The 12,734-nt window shown below is 39.2% G+C and overlaps 1 protein-coding gene across 2 annotated transcripts in view; it reads right to left on the minus strand.

Moving 5' to 3' along the window:
- Positions 1–12,734, minus strand: part of PDGFC (platelet derived growth factor C) — a 121,713-nt gene that overhangs the window by 43,635 nt on the left and 65,344 nt on the right. For both annotated transcript variants that reach the window (XM_064148707.1, XM_064148706.1), the window contains one exon: positions 7,289–7,484. In XM_064148707.1, the coding sequence (XP_064004777.1) occupies positions 7,289–7,484 (196 nt within the window). The remainder of the gene's footprint in view (positions 1–7,288; positions 7,485–12,734) is intronic.

A 12,734-nucleotide genomic window follows, 5' to 3' on the forward strand; every position in this document is an offset into this window, starting at 1 on the left:
AATGCTAACTAGAGTTTCGTGTGAGTAACGTACTCTGCTAAAATGCTGATGATCTGCATAAAGAAATGACTACAGCATCTAGCGAGGCAAGAAAGAAAAGGACAAAGCTAGTGAAGAACAGTTGTCTGGCTAGGAACAGAATAGTTGGTATGTCTGCTGATCCTGCTGATGGACAGGAGAAAGTTGCTTATAAAGCTGATGGTAAGCCTATGGGCTTAAGTATACTTGGACTTGCAGAAAACAGCAGGGAAGAAGTATGTGCCATGCACAAACTGGAATAGTTAGGCACTACCACACAGTAACTTTAGATTATGTTGCTGGGCCTGTCTTTAAAGTTTGCTTTTCTCTTGCTGTCAGGATTTAAGGGAGCCATATCAAAACTGCAGATGGTTACAGGGTCTGTCTCCATCCCTGAGCTCAGGTGGTGTGCTAGTTTGAAGCCAGCTAGAATGTTTTGGAGAAAATAATTAGGTCACAGGCTGCGAAAGAAAAACAATGGTGGTGTCTACTTCACTCACAGGCTTACTGAGATGTGTAAGAACAAGAATCCAAACTTAGATAAGGGAGTTGCTCTTTGTCCAGGCTGTGGGCTGCATTTCTCTCTAACCTCATCCTCCATCTCTCTGATTAATCTACTTGCTTCCTACCCCCCTGGCTGACCCTCCATGCTACCTTGGGGCACAAGGCAATGTCTGGGGTAAGGTAGAGGGTGGGAGAAGGTGGAAGGGCGGTCGGGATCCCTTCCTGGGGACTCAGGATTCTGGGAGGGCTGTTTTGTTTTTGTATTATATTTTACCTTGTATATTTCTGTCTATAACTGCATATACTGTAAATCTCTGCTTGTATAGTGTGCTGAGCTGTAAATATAAGCTTCATTCAAATTTCCAGAGCCAGCTGAGACTAGGTCTGGGTGATTTCCAAAGTGGGGGGGGGGGGCGAGGAGCACCCAAACCACCACAGGTGGTGATGGTCACAGTATGATTTTATGACCCCACATGGCAAACATTTACTCCTAACTTGGTAACTGTTTGAGCAAGAGGAGGGGAACTCCTTCAAAAACACCTCCTCCTAGAGTATCTTAGATAGAAGAGAGACCCAAGCAGTGCCACACTTGTTTTCAAAGAACATAACTTTAGTCTACACCACTAGAAACACAGCCAACTGCAGTAACATAAAACAATTTAGAAGCAACACATCAGGATTAAGACCATTTGCAAAAATATTTTTATATTGGAGACAGTTTACATTATTCAAACAGCTTGCTTAAGAGGACCAGAAGGAATTTTAAGGAGCCTAAAATGTTTTCTAAGTCGCTAAGTGTACTCTCTAGTGTGAAACAGGAGTAAGGGATTATGTCACCTGCCCACTCATCAGCCATCACTTTCCTAACACCGATCTGGGCTGTGAAAACAGATTTTGAATTACTTGTCAAATACACAGTGTCCTCTGGTAACAGTCCAGCACCAGTAAGTTTGCAGATGACACCACGTTAGGAGCGTATGTTGATCTGTTAAGAGGGCAAGAGAGCTCTGCAGAGGGATCTGGACAGATGGGCAGAGTCTAACACCATGAGTTTTAACAACTCCGAGTGCCAGGTTCCGCACTTTGGCCTCAACAACCCCCATGTAGAGCTACAGGCTGGGGACAAAGTGGCTGGAGAGCAGCCAGGCAGAGAGGGACCTGGGGGTACTGGTCGACAGTCAACTAAACAAGAGCCAGCAGTGTGCCCAGGTGGCTAAGAAGGCCAATGGCATCCTGGCCCATATCAGGAATAGTGTGGCCAGCATGACATGGAAAGTCATCCTGCCCCTGTACTCAGCATTGGTTAGGCCACACCCTGAGTACTGTGTCCAGCTCTGGGCCCCGCAATTTAACAAAGATGTTGAGGTGCTTGAATGTGTCCAGAGAAGGGCAACAAGGCCGGCGAGGGGGCGAAGCACAGCCCTACAAGGAGGGTCTGAGGGAGCTGGGGTTGTTCAGCCTGGAGAAGAGGAGGCTCAGGGAGACTCTACTGCTCTCTAAAATTACCTAAAAGGAGGCTGTAGCCAGGCAAGGGTTGGTCTCCTCTCTCAGGCACCCAGTGACAGAACAAGAGGACACAGTCTCAAGCTGCATCAGGATAGGTTTAGCCTGGATGTTAGGAAGAAGTTCTTCACAGAAAGAGTGATTGCTCATTGGAATGGGCTACCTGGGGAGGTGATGGAGTCACCATTCCTGGAAGTGTTTAAGAGGAGACTGGATGAGGCACTTAGTGCCATGGTTTAGTTAATTAGAAGGGTTAGGTGATAGGTTGGACTTGATGATCTTGGAGGTCTTTTCCAACCTGGTTAATTTTGTGTGATCTACTGCAAGGAGGAAAAACTAAGTCAATACTGCAGTGATAGTCCCCAAGTTTGTGCCACATGTCCTTCTGATAACATCATGTAGCCCAGCTGTCCTTTCATTCACCTCAGACAAGCAGTCCATGAGAAGCATTTGAGACTCTCTGACAGTAAGGACAGGCCATACATTTTTCATAAAACAACTTTGTTGGGAACTAGACCTTCATAAGAGACTCACTGCTCTCAAAAGCTTAGTATGTTCTTAAAATGTACGTGAAGCTTGCCTCTGTAATGCACTAAATCAAAACAAATATACTATTTTTTCTTCCCAGGAAGTGAGGTGTGGGCTGGAATGTCACCTCTCTACAGCAAAATATGCTGACATTATTCTTTCATGCACATATTCTATTGCTGCTGTAGGATGCTTCCATGACAAGGGGGCCAAGCAGAAGCAAAGTAGTTGTCCTCTTTTTTAATGAAGCACTTAGGAGTTGCATTTACACATCCAGATTTTATTCCACACAATAGATGTCCAGATTTGTAGTAATCACAAGAAAAGAAACTCCACGTGGTCTAATTTACTCATTGTGTCTGGTATGACGCAGAAAGGTCTCTTTAGAAAATTACATGGTAATATGTTTAGCTTTTTATTGTGCTTACCATAACCTATCAGTGCATAGTATGCATTTGACACAATTCACAGCTAAGCAAATATTTTCCTTCTTCATAGTCACTAAAGACAGACCTCCTTACTGCTTATTAATAAATTTGTTTCAGCCTTCTCAGACTGAGCCAAATCAGCTCTTTTTTTTCACCCTTGTCAACAATCTCCTAACAATACATCCATTAGACACACACAAAACTGCTGAAGCCAGTTGGATTATAGTTTCTGCTACAGAACCTTGCTGTTCCTTGAATGAAAGAGAATAGCTTGGGCACAGTTCATTCACAAGTGAAAAGGGAGCCAGTGAAATCAGTGCAGGTAGGTTTCCATCATTCCAAGAACCCTCAAAGGAAGAACATTCCTGATATGAGGAGTGAAGGGTTTATTTTAATGTGAAGAAGAAAAAAAAAAAGTCACAGTACTAATCACACAGATTTTACCCCATGTTATCACTGACAGCTGCCTTCATTTTTTTCAGGCAAAAGATCTACATATTGCACACATTAACTAGGGAAGCTTTGGGAACTATTTCAAAGTAAATACTTCACTTATACAGCTACATGAACAAACTCTTGTATACAACTGCTTAATGCCCTCCTGCCTGCCCACTCACCCAAAAAAACTCAAAACAAACAATAAAACAAACTATAGTTCATAACTGAAATTATCAGAGGACTGAAGAAGTGAGTACAGCTATCCTAATATGAAGAAGGTGGTCAAAAGGTATCTATTATTTAATTATAGGTTGGTTCCACATTCTTTTACTTGTGTATTTTATCCTTATCACCTTATCTACAGTAATTGCACTTTGGATTTGTGACACATTTTTCTGTGTTTTATTATGTCCAATAAAAGCCAGACTGTAATTACCTGACGATTAGAAAGAGCAGCTACAATCAGCATGAAGATGAACAACTAGAGCCATTCTGTACACAGAAAGACAGTGAGTTTGACATATGCTTCTAAAACAAGATTTTTTTTTTCTTTTCCTATTGCAGCTTTGTGATGTAATGTTCCAATGTACAACTTACTTGTGGTACCAGGCTGCCATTTAAAGGCATCTGTAGAATTCATGATATTCCTACAAGAAAGCTCAATCTCTGTCCTCCTGTCGCAGAGGAGTTTGTCACAAAGCTGTTATTGTTGCATATGGTCAAAGAAACAGGAAAGAAAAATTCAGACAAGCAACAATTGAGCAAACATCAGTCCCTCCTGGTCAAGAAGAGTTACAGCATCTCCCTGACATCATATGCTGTTAGGCACAAAATTCTAACAGCCTCATGATTAACAGTGCTTTGGAGCTAGCATCATGAAAATAATGATCTATTAGTATCAGATCAGCAGAAATAAAATCTTCTCCTTCATCAGAAAGGGTGGGCATGTATAATGTAAATCCTCTATGTCCCTTTTAGTTAGAAATTCCCTCACATAAGGAAAATCCACTGCCAGATCTATCATCTGGAACAGTACTCCAAAAAGCAACCAGGAGGCTGCCTCCTGTTTTTCTGTTTGCTTGATTTGCTGGTATAATATTTTATCCCTAACCTTTATCTTTTGCAAGTCACAATTGAAATCAAAGTATACAATGTTGAAATTAGTGCAAAATTGCAAGGATTTATATATCTGTATTTCCAATCAATTTAAATCTCTTCTGGGATACATTCACGGGTGTAACTCTCATGTAAAATGGAGTTTGTGTTCACCTTGTAAAGGACACACAGTCAGATTTTAACATTTTGCCCACAGAAAGGATGCAGCACAGATAAAGTAGAAATATTTTTAAAATATCATGAACTGTATTTTAAGCAATGCAGAGATGAACTGAACAAATTTCAATCACATCACAATTGCATAAGCAGGGCAAAAATAATCTGAAGAAATACAAGCAAAGTATCCAAAGTTTATTCTAGAAGTCCTATAATTTGAACTTTATCTCCAAAATAGGCAGAATGTATGGTTAAGACTTGTTAGGAATCAGCACAATTAGGACTATGCACATGAATGGTGTTCAATGTGAAGCTGGATAAGGATGGCTGGTCATAAGTACAGAATTAGCTGTAATACCTTAGTAAATAGTCTAAGTTGAACTGAAAGTTAAAATGAAGTGCAAAAAAAGCCATGCAAGATCAATCTGACTTGGGTTCACAAAAATACCTGGAGACTAGACTGGCATCTCAATTTATCTGTAAAATGTCATCTTCCTTCTAGATGAAAAGACCTCACAGAATAGCTTGAAATGTCAGAACAGCCTCTGAAGGAATCCAAGTGTGCAGGACAGCTCAGTCAGATACAGACAAAAACCTGCCATAGCTTCAAGATATATCCAGGACATTTTTCACTTACCACTACCATTGTTTTCTTGTTACAGAACTATGTTAAGCAAACAAAATCTTACATAGCTGGATATGCTTTTGTTTTTGTTTCTTTTCCAATGTGTGAGCAATATTTGGAGTATTATGAGATTTAAAATCTGTTAAGTATCTTAAACTCATCTACTCCAATATATTCTCTCATCAGCTCAATAAGCTGACACTACAAGGTGTTAACAGCCAACAGCAATGATGGAGAAAGCTCTGTCACTGCACAAAACAAGCAGAAGTAGGTAGAAGAACAAAATTGTGGCAATGACAACTGCAGGGAGCTCATGAGATGCTCTCATAAACCGGAGTATGAAGGGAAAGAGATACTGGTTCAAACTGTTGCATAGAAATGTCTAAAGTTTCAAGGCTGCAGTTTTCACCTAGTTTTCAGTCAGTCACAGGTCAGACCTAAGGTATAGAGTTATAATATATTACATTTCATGCCACATTTTATTCTGTCTTTTGTCATATAAAACTGTTTTGGGAGAAACTGTCAAGTACTCTACAGCAACAGCACTGATTTGTGTGTTTCAAGATGGAACAAACACAGTGAAGCAACAAGCAGTATGGCCTGCTTAGCTTTTTCTGCTGAAGGTACTGGAAAACAAGATTAAATAATTCTATTAGGAACTCTAAGAGATAAGAAACATGAGACTTTGTTTATAAATAGATATTACTGTGATAACTGGTAATTTACTTAGTAGTCTGTGTAGAATTGTTTTATATAATTAAATGCTCTGTGGTTTAGTTACTTCCTCAATCTGTCAATTATTTACAGGTTCTTCACAAACCAAGTACACTTTCTCCTCCTTTATGGAGTTTGTTACTGAATTCCTCTTTCATAGGAACTCTAGCTATGACAATAAAACAGCTGTTTCTCAGAGGATCACATCTTTCAAGCCAAAAAGCCCAGTTTGTCCTCAAAAGTGCATGTATCAGGAATGGCATTCATAAAATTTCCTGCTATCCCTGAGTAAACACGAATGTGATAAGACTGCAACTGAGTGAAGATTATGAGCAACTGATTACTGCTTAATTTGACCTGTACTTTTTGTATTCAGCACATTGTTTGCTTAAAATAAATGTACTTCCATTAAAATGTTATTCTAGTTACAATATTAAAAAATATTGTATCTTTATTTTTTACTTGCAAGTGGATGAATGAGTCACTCTACCTGGACTTTCTTTCACTTTTCACTTCCTTCCTCCACGGAAAAAAAGTAAGCCAATTTTTCATTTCAAGAAAACAACTTTTGTGCAGGAGTGCACTCATCTGAGCAATCCTATGTTTAGATTACTCAGTATTTTATTCATATTTGACATGGCCTTGACAATTATTCCCTTCAGAACTATGAAAAATGTCTGTCACAAGCCTCAGCTCTCAAATCAAGGATAAGTGCAAAAGTAAACTCTAATCAAATTTGTACTGAAATTTGATACAAGACACAAAAACAATGAAGTGTCAGTTAATCATAAAAACTGAAAGACAGAATCAAGTGTATAAAAGCTACTAAAAAATATAGTAATAAATAGGAAAACTAACTTAAAAAATTTGTCAAAACGCAACTGAATTCAGATAGCTTTCTTACCCTAATTTTCTCTGCAAATATTAGACAGTCATTCCTTGAACATTCTGCCACCACTATTTTCCCAGATGTCAATTTTTTTATTAGAGAGAGAAATTAAGTATTTCATAATTTTGTATCATAATGTATCCGTGATCCAGGCACTGAATAGAGAAGGAAAAATGCGAGGATCTCAAATCTTTCAAGCACTTTCAGGCAATCTAGCATTGCAGAAGAAAATCATAAATACCTTTAAAGATGCATTTTATTCATATATTGACATGGCAGCTGTCACACTTTTGCAAAACTCAAGTACAATTTTCTTTCATCCCTCACATCTCCCTTCTGATTCTCCAAGTTAAAGGAAAAGTGACTTACTTGCAAATGTCATCTTCTGGGTCCTCAAGCCCAAATCTTTCATCAAAAGTAAGCTGTATCCATACATTTTCGTCTACTGCTACTAATCTCCACACTAGTACAATATTGCGTGGGTATGCGTGTGGAAACTTGGGGCTGTGAATACTTCCATTAGTAGTCACAGTAATTATCTTCTCATGCTGTGGGTCCTGTACGCCTACAGTAGAAACAGAAAATAAATGTGTCAATATTAATTTCTTCTCCTTTTCCTAAGGTGTTCATATATACTATCCACTCATAAAGATACTTCTGATTTATTTGTTTATCTTCATCTTGCAAGGAATTTCTCTTTGGAGAATCTATACAGTAACAAAACCCCAAAAGTTCTCGGTATCACTTTTACTAGCAAGTTATTCCAACTCAACCCTCAACTGCTGTTCAGAAAACAGAACAGAAATTCAAGTGGAGATAAGAGAAATGCAACTGCAAACACCTGAAGGTAAGACTGGACTCCACAGAAGCCCAGCGGCCCAAGGGACTACATCGCGCAGTCTGCTGATGGTTTCAGTTCTTTCTTATTGGAGATTGCACAGAAATCACGGGAGGGTAAAGGGAGAGGTCTGCTCACAACTACTACAAAATAGTGGCTTAAACTTATCTCTTGTTAATGGAGATTGCCCTACACTTACTGAGTCCAGTACAGGGATTTTGATGGCTGCCTACTTCCCCAGGGCTGTGTCAGAACAAAGTTATTTCAATACAGGAATGAGACTAGGACATGCTTGGGAAACTTGGGGAAGTCACCATGAAGTTAGGCATTCAGTGGTATTCAATGCCTCAGTCAACGGCAATCCTCAAAATTCTTCACAGCATTGTTGAGACTAAACACATGTAAAATTAAATGATTGGTTTACAATGCAGAAGCAAATGAATTAAAAAAGAAACAAGCCTAATACATTTGATTTTTAAACTACACAGTAACACTGAAACTACTGAAGACCTCTTCAGGCTATGAATTCATAACCACAAGGAGTTACCAAATAGAAGGACTCCTTTGGTATCAGCCATGACTTTCAGAGCCCCATGACTGTCCTGACAGCAACTCAAGAAATCTACAGGAATTCACATTCGGCTGATGGACTCAGCTCACAATGGGTATTCAGATGCAAAAAAAGAAAAAAAAAGTACTAATCTGATCTGGATACATTTTCGAATTGTGACATACAATGATGATAGCTCCAAACTAGAAAATCTAATGCCATAAGCACGTCAAATGAAAAAAAACCTCCCATATGCTATAGCACATGGCTTTTGCTAACTTTAGCTTCCTTCTAAAAACCTGTATATAGTCATGTTTGACTATAAATTGCTCAGTAAATCATAGCAACTGCCAGAATTACTAACAACATAAGCTTGGAGTTCTGCACTGGAGAGTTATTAGCATTATTTTGGTTTTGGCTATTCATTGCTTACTTTATCTCACTTTTCTGATCATTTTACAAGCAACACTGTGATGAACATTCATTTGAAGCTATGCCAGACATACGTGCTGCAGTCTAAAATGAAAACATACACTGCAAACATACTCCATTATAGCAGCATGTAAAGACTGACGGCTAAATGAAGGTAGTGTGAAAAAAAAGAGCATAGAAACAACATCAATGTTTTAAAAGAATCAACTCACATTTAAACGCAATTTAAGTCTGACAGACTTTTGCTTTCTATTCTGATGGACCTGTGCCTTCTACCTGCAGTATGAAAATGGTTACATTTTAAGTAGAGTTGCTTTTTCTGTAAAATTGATGGGAGTGTGGTCTGTCCTGTGTCCTCTCACAGATGCAGAGGACTAACTGAGCACAAGTGAGGACAGCATGCAGTTAAAAAAAAAAAAAACAACAACACAAAAAAGGCACAAAAAATGCATTCCTAATTTGGATGCCTTACTGGGTTTCTGTTAGCTGAGTCAGATGCATTTTTCCTATTATGTATAGTACATCAGCTGAGAGCTGCTTATCAAGCAAAGGAGCCAACAATAAAAATTACTTTCCCAGAAATTAGTACATTGGGATGTTATTTCCAAAGTATGCCAAGGACCACCATTTCAGACAAACATGTCAAAAAGATGACACTATATTCAGTGTTTTGTTTTGCCTTTAAAAGCACACACAGGATTACAGAGTGTATTTCACAACATAATAAGTGTTTTCTTTAGCATTATCAGGACAATAACAGCAGCACTGCAAGTAAGGATTGTAAATTGCCCAGGTGTATCACATGAGAAGTCAATAAATAGGGGCAAAGGAAAGAAAAAGAAGGTGGTGATTTAGTGAACAGAAGCTGCAACATATCCTATACCTTCAACTGCTCCATTTGTAAAGGAAAAATATGTATACTACAGCACACAACAGTGTTCCATAAACATACTGAATTCCCACACACATCACTTGCTCCAGTTCAAATATTTGCTCTAGCACAGTGGAACCTCTCTTACAAAAGAATTGTTTTGTATGACTACAAAGGCCAGTAATTGCTGTCACTGGAGAATGAAGTGGCTGTCATCAGATAAACCACAATATTCCTTTTCATCTGTTCTACATAAATTATACCTCAAAAAGGTAGCCTTTTCCTACTGAGTTCATGCACATTCCAAAAATTTCTTCTAAGTATCCTCAGGAGGAACACTGCTACTTGCACATGAACTAGACTAGACTACAGTGTTCATTCTTTGTGGAATGATTTTGCAATTCCTGGCTTTATCTTAAAGATAAAAGTTAATTGCAATTAAAAGTTAAGGTCAGCTGTACAACTCTGAAAGTACACAAAAGTGCTGCAGTGATCTGTCTGGTTTTCTATTCACAATCATCTTCCTCACTCACCTTCTCCCCAGAAAAAGTAAAAATTGTATTATTACTGGAGGCAGCATTGAACAATGCTGAAGAGTCAGTTTATGCAAGGACTGAGGCAGGCAAGGCACTATCTTAGCCAGGGGGCAACAGTAACAGGCAAAGGGAATGGGGGCAGGTAGGAATCAAAGAAACGCACTGGCATGTTTAGCAAAAACAGTTTCATCAGAAGATGGACAACTGACATCATCTGCAGGAGAAAGTCTGGGAAATGAGACACAGGAGATAGAAAAAATCTTTAAGCTGAACCAAGATATGACAAGGTTACACTTATTAGGAAAGGACAGCACACGTTTCATGTAGCCTGAAACTGAAGAATGAGTTACCACAGCCGTCTTTGATGTGTAAAAGATGCCATTGCCAGATTTATACATCTATCAATGGGGAAAAGTCTGGCCTTGAAAATTACAAAATTCCAGGCATTCTGAAGCACAGCAGTGCCTAACCCCTCCACCAGCATGGTAATGCACATGAAAAACCATGATATCACCAAACAGATCAGCAGATGCCACTGTAAACTGAAATTAAACCCACCGACTTGACAAGATCATTCCTGCCTACTTCAAAGTAGGTCTCTTGCCCATGGGCACAACGCATTTCACAAAGATCAGCACTGACACTTTTTAAATACAGCAAACACCTCTTTCTTAGTATATCATAATCACTACATTTTAGTGAAGGTCATGGGTAAAACTCCAACAAATCATATGCATTTCAGGAGACAGACAAGGAGCTGCAGAAGAAGAAAGGAGCACCGCAGGTGGAATAACCGCCTCAGCACCAATTCATTTACAAAACTCATTCACTCAAGAGGTCACCAGTATTGGAAAAGCAGCTTTTAAAAACTTTTTGCTAAACCTACTCTACTCTCACAACAGGACAAGAGTCAGGCTCTTTTAGTATATTATTTGGTTAATTTCATTCAATAGTCCTTAATTACAAAAATCAACTTTTCAGCCTTCAGCATCATCATCAGCTCATGTGTGGCTTACAACAACAAACAAAAAACATAAGACAAGCTTCAACTCTAAATACATATCAATTAATATTAAAGCTTTTTGAAGATACACAGTAATGTTGCAGTATGTGAGAATCCTCTGCTTTAAAACTCAGAAACAGAGGTGACAATGACTGGTTGTTTATTATCATAAAGCCTCAGAGGGAAGCAGGGTGAAAAGGGTTTGTGGCTTGGGGTGTCTGAGATGCACCTAGCCTTCTGTAGATTTTTCACTTTGAGTCGCTTCTACGCTTTGACACAGCTACCTACCTGACATCTTGGCATGATTCCTCAGCTATCAGTAATAAATAACACACAGAGAAGCACATGTACCCATAGCATGCACACACAGTATCAACATATAACCTGCTAAATAGTGCAACATGAAAAATGGAACTTCTGACTAGAAATCTATATATTCATACAGGCACTTGTTACTTGTCCAGTGTGGAGGTTTTGTTGATGCCCCTCCTGGTTTCATGATACATTGAAAACTCTATACATTCATGGTCACTGGACCCCAGGCAGCCTCCAATCACCACATCTCTCACCAGCCCCACTCTATTTGTGAGCAGCAGGTCAAGCAGGGCTGCACCCTTGGTAGGCTCATGTAACAGCTATGAAGTTGTCCTCCACACACTCTAGGGACCTTCTAGATTGCCTCTTCTCTGCAGTGTTAAGGTCCCAGCAGATGTCTGGGATGTTACAGTTGCCCACAAGAATGAGGGCAAGTGATCTTGAGTCAACCTCCGGCTGCTTAAAGAATAATAAATTAAACTCTTCTTCCTGGTTGGGTGGTCTATAACAGACTCCAACCATGGTGTCAGCCTTACTGTCCTTCCCCTTAATTCTCATCCATAGGCACTCAACCTTATCATCCCTAATCTCTACTTCCATGACATCCAGAGCATCCCTAATATATAGAGTCACTCCACCCCTTCTCCCTTGCCTGTCTCTCTTGAAGAGTCTGTAACCATTGATTACAGCACTCCAATTGTACAAGTCATCCCACCACATTTCTGTGATGGCAACAACATTATAATTTTCCTCTTGTAACAAGGCTTCCAGCTCCTCTTGTTTGTTACCCACACTGTGTGCATTAGCGTACATACACTTCAGCTGGGCTGCTGGTTTTACCCTTATCTCTGGCCTACCACCCCCAGACTCCTTTGGTTTGCCTCTAATACTGTTGTGTTTAACCCCCTCCCTCTTCCATCCTAGTTTAAAATATGAAGTATTATAGCTGTAAAGTACAATATAACGTGGGAGAAATATTGCATCTTGTTTGGATTACTCCTCTCTCTGTCACATACTTCTCTCACACACCAGGAGAGGCATGTAAAGAAATTCCAGTTCATACAACTCAAGATTAATGCATAGAGGCTTATATTTGCTTATTGGGTTTTCTTTCAAATCTCACAGTTTAAACTGCTCCTTTTTTATTCTGTAACTATTTTCAGTACAAAATCGTACTGTTACTGTAAACACTTAATATTATACACTCTTTAAACGATGGCTAGAATTTTCCTGCTGAAGCTGTGTAAGGAACATTGTGTGAAGAAGAACT

The sequence above is a fragment of the Pogoniulus pusillus genome, chromosome 9 (assembly GCF_015220805.1).
Source record: "Pogoniulus pusillus isolate bPogPus1 chromosome 9, bPogPus1.pri, whole genome shotgun sequence".
Classification (NCBI taxonomy): Eukaryota; Metazoa; Chordata; class Aves; order Piciformes; family Lybiidae; genus Pogoniulus; species Pogoniulus pusillus.